This window comes from Sinocyclocheilus rhinocerous, unplaced genomic scaffold (assembly GCF_001515625.1).
Source record: "Sinocyclocheilus rhinocerous isolate Xijiao unplaced genomic scaffold, SAMN03320098_v1.1 scaffold1185, whole genome shotgun sequence".
In the NCBI taxonomy this organism is placed as follows: domain Eukaryota; kingdom Metazoa; phylum Chordata; class Actinopteri; order Cypriniformes; family Cyprinidae; genus Sinocyclocheilus; species Sinocyclocheilus rhinocerous.
In genome coordinates this window covers 390,733-394,127 of record NW_015627555.1, presented here as the reverse complement: position 1 = coordinate 394,127, position 3,395 = coordinate 390,733, and the positions used below count along the sequence as shown (strand labels likewise).

Here is a 3,395-nt window from a genome sequence, read left to right as displayed (position 1 = left end):
TTTAATTTTCATTTGATTTAAAATAAATGTTTAATGCCTTCATTTGATTTTCAGAAAAATTAAAAAAAGAATTTCTGGGGGGAAAAAAAAGAAAGAAAGAAAAAGTTTGTAGGGCCCTATTGTTCAAAATGTTGAAATTGAGACTTTTGGACTTATTTTTTCACTTAAATAAATGTTTTTGTAATTACACAGAGTAAAGTACTGAAAAAAGCTACCGTTGGGTACCGGCACCGAAATTCAGGTACCGATACCGGTACCGTACCAGTTAAAATGTGACCCAACCCTAGTCTTAGGATTTGTTTTAATAACATGTAGTATCTACCAAAACATCTTCCTTTAAACATTGTGGGGTACCTCAGCAAGCCGTTGACTTCATCCACAATGTGGCGCAGTTTGTAGTACGCATCAGTAGGGGGCAGCTTCAGCTCCACAATCAGACGATCCACTTTATTAATACAGATAGTGATGGCCAACTTCTCCTGCACTGCATGCTTGATCAGTCGCTCAGTGTTTAGCATCACCTGAACACATTCAAAAGTTACTTTACTTACATTACATAGCTAATTTAATTTGACAAATACAATATAAGCTTACAAAAACATTATGTTAAGACAATGATTTATATAACAGTGCATTATGATGACAACAACATAATAATAGCAGTCCTGGAGCCAAAAACCTGACATTAGCAGTAGACTGTGTATGTGTGAACTCACCCCCTCAGCAGCATCGATAAAAAGCACAATGCCGTCAGACAGTCTGACTGATGATGTCACCTCATCAGAGAAATTGACATGACCTGAGGACGAGTTCAAGAGATAAATCTCCTGCTTTTGCACAGCACATTGTGTACTTATATTTTTCTAAGTGATATTTTAAACATATCTCAGCTACTTTTTAATGTGTGAAAAGATGAGCACAGGGAAGAGGGAAAGAGGGCAGGAAGTACCTGGCGTGTCCATGATGTTGAAGAGGTAGGATTTGCCCCGAGAGTCAGGCAGCACCATGGTTACAGGTGTACTCTTGATGCCAACTCCCCTCTTGTGAGAAAACACAAACTTACATGAGATACTGAATGCACTTGCTTGCAATCAGACAATTTAGTTGATTTCTTACCTCTTGCTCTGTGAAGAGGATATCTGTGTATCGTAACTGTGAAAAAGTAAAAGATCAATATTGTAGCATATCCAGTGTTACTGTAGAGCGAAATATTGAATGTCATCTTGTCTGTTCAACAAAACACCTGTCTGCATGTGAAAAGCTGTAGATGTATTTTTTCCCACACACATTAACATATGTACAAACACATACAAATAGGCAAAAGAAATTACAAAGAAAAAACACACACATATATTTATACTTATTTATTAAAAACATAATAAAATAAATTAAATATATAACAACTGAAACCAAGGGTGTATTTTATGAATATTCATATTCTTAATATAAACAAAAAATACATATTGTTTATATTTAATAACTATATACTTACATCAGAGTCATCTCTCTTACGGATTTCAGGATGCGTCTGTTCAATGAGGCAGTCCACAAAGCAAGTCTTTGGGGACAAACAAATGCATTTTAGTCTGCACTCAAAATTAATGAAATCAAACCCAGCACATATAAAAACCACCACATGATGCACCTTCATTTATTAGACAAAACTGAACAAGCATGACAGTGTCCTTTACCTTGCCATGGTGTAAGTGTCCACACAAGGTGACATTTCTGATCAGTTCTGAGCTGTCCATCAAATCAGCAAGGAACCTGCGGACAGACATGCATGTAACAATATGCAATTCAAACAAACAGGGAGAACGAGAAACAACACAACAGTGAACTCACTCCATGTCATAGACGGTGGCGGGAAGCTCTTGCTCCATGAGAGTAAACTGCTTCATCTTCACAGGTTTGATGATGGGCTCTGAGGAGGAAATAAAATGAGATAAATTTGATTTTGGACTGGGTGTGCACGTAATGCATAAACTAGTATTCCACCAGCATGTCTGTTACCTGTCAATGGCTGTGTATCTTCTTCTTGGACGATAGTCTCCACCTCAGGACCATAAACTTCCTCAGCTGTGGGATAATATTTTTTATCCTCATGCAGAACCACTTCCATACCACCACCACCATCCTCCTCATCAACCTCAGCCTGGTCTTCATCATCATCCTCCTCATCCGCCTGTAATAAGAAAAACTGCACTCAGATCCCACTCATATATGCTGCAACTTGCACAAAAAAACTAATTTTTTGGGCAGTTTCAAGATGACTTTTGTAATTTACAGGTTTCTACTGTAATATACACAAATAAACAGAGGTCATAAAACATCTCAGACGCACCTCATCAGCCTCCCGGTCCTCTGCATCTACTTCCTCATCTTCATCAGAGTCCAACTCCGGTCCAATATAGTTTCCGAACTCATCATAAAGATCCGTCTCCATGCTGATGAGCTCTGATGGGACAAAACTGATTGGAATGACATTTTCCCACCACCCCTACTACAGAGACGTCTTTAGCATGCATGGGATTTAAGTTCAATGAACGTGCAGAGCTATAATCTCTAATCAAAATGTGACTACTTTGAAAAAGTTGAAGTACAAGATAATTTAAGTTTCATTCTCACGATTCTACTCATGTTGTTTCACATGATGAATGATATTACTGTTACTCCTTTACAATTATTGCGCACAATGCTATGTAGGTAGCTCCATGAGTTTATCTTTCAGAGCCCAGTAAACACCGCTAATACTGCACACGCAGAATGTGCATATGCAAGACGATGAAACAAATTACTAACTTACTGACAATCACAATATAGCTAAAAGTTAAGGATTTAGAAAAGCCTCAAATAAAGCTACATCTAACGTTAAACGTTTAACAAACGTACGACAGAATATGAATGAATGACTGGCTCATTTAAATAATCTTTAATTTCTGTCTATCGCATGCAAATGCACTATGTATAACAGTTGTATACCTGTATGCGACTGTTTATGCCTGGGGTGATTTTATTGTTGTTTCAAAGTTATTCCTCGTACTGTTTCCAAACCATGCACCGCGAGGTCCTCACTCAGAGCAACGTATGTCGTACGTTGGTGATGTCATCATCCGTCGCCATGCACGTTGCCCGTTTGAAAAACAAATCCCGGGTACAAAAGGATGTTGTTTAAAAAAAAAATCTGAAAGTGCTATAAATCTATACATTTTAGCATTACGTTCGCTCTTGTTACATGTTGGCGTAAAATATAGAAATTAATGAGAACATTCAGTGATGTGGTGCACAAATGTACTTCTTGGCTTCAAAAATGATCATTATCATTATCATTATTATTATTATTATGGAATATGATTAATACATTTCATTTAATAATTGCATTATAATTTTGACTA

General features: G+C 37.1%; 1 protein-coding gene across 2 annotated transcripts in view; it reads right to left on the bottom strand.

Annotated features, from left to right (window-relative positions):
• The window catches only part of LOC107731090 (116 kDa U5 small nuclear ribonucleoprotein component), a 12,892-nt gene extending 9,779 nt beyond the window's left edge, over nt 1-3,113 (bottom strand). For both annotated transcript variants that reach the window (XM_016542087.1, XM_016542081.1), the window contains exons 1-10: nt 2,983-3,113; nt 2,345-2,457; nt 2,014-2,185; nt 1,846-1,924; nt 1,692-1,767; nt 1,493-1,558; nt 1,117-1,152; nt 950-1,040; nt 717-799; nt 355-521 (exon numbers count right to left, since the gene is read on the bottom strand). In XM_016542087.1, coding sequence (XP_016397573.1) covers nt 355-521; nt 717-799; nt 950-1,040; nt 1,117-1,152; nt 1,493-1,558; nt 1,692-1,767; nt 1,846-1,924; nt 2,014-2,185; nt 2,345-2,446 — 872 coding nt within the window. In that variant the 5' untranslated portion in view covers nt 2,447-2,457; nt 2,983-3,113. The remainder of the gene's footprint in view (nt 1-354; nt 522-716; nt 800-949; nt 1,041-1,116; nt 1,153-1,492; nt 1,559-1,691; nt 1,768-1,845; nt 1,925-2,013; nt 2,186-2,344; nt 2,458-2,982) is intronic.
• Between the last annotated feature and the right edge of the window lie 282 nt (nt 3,114-3,395).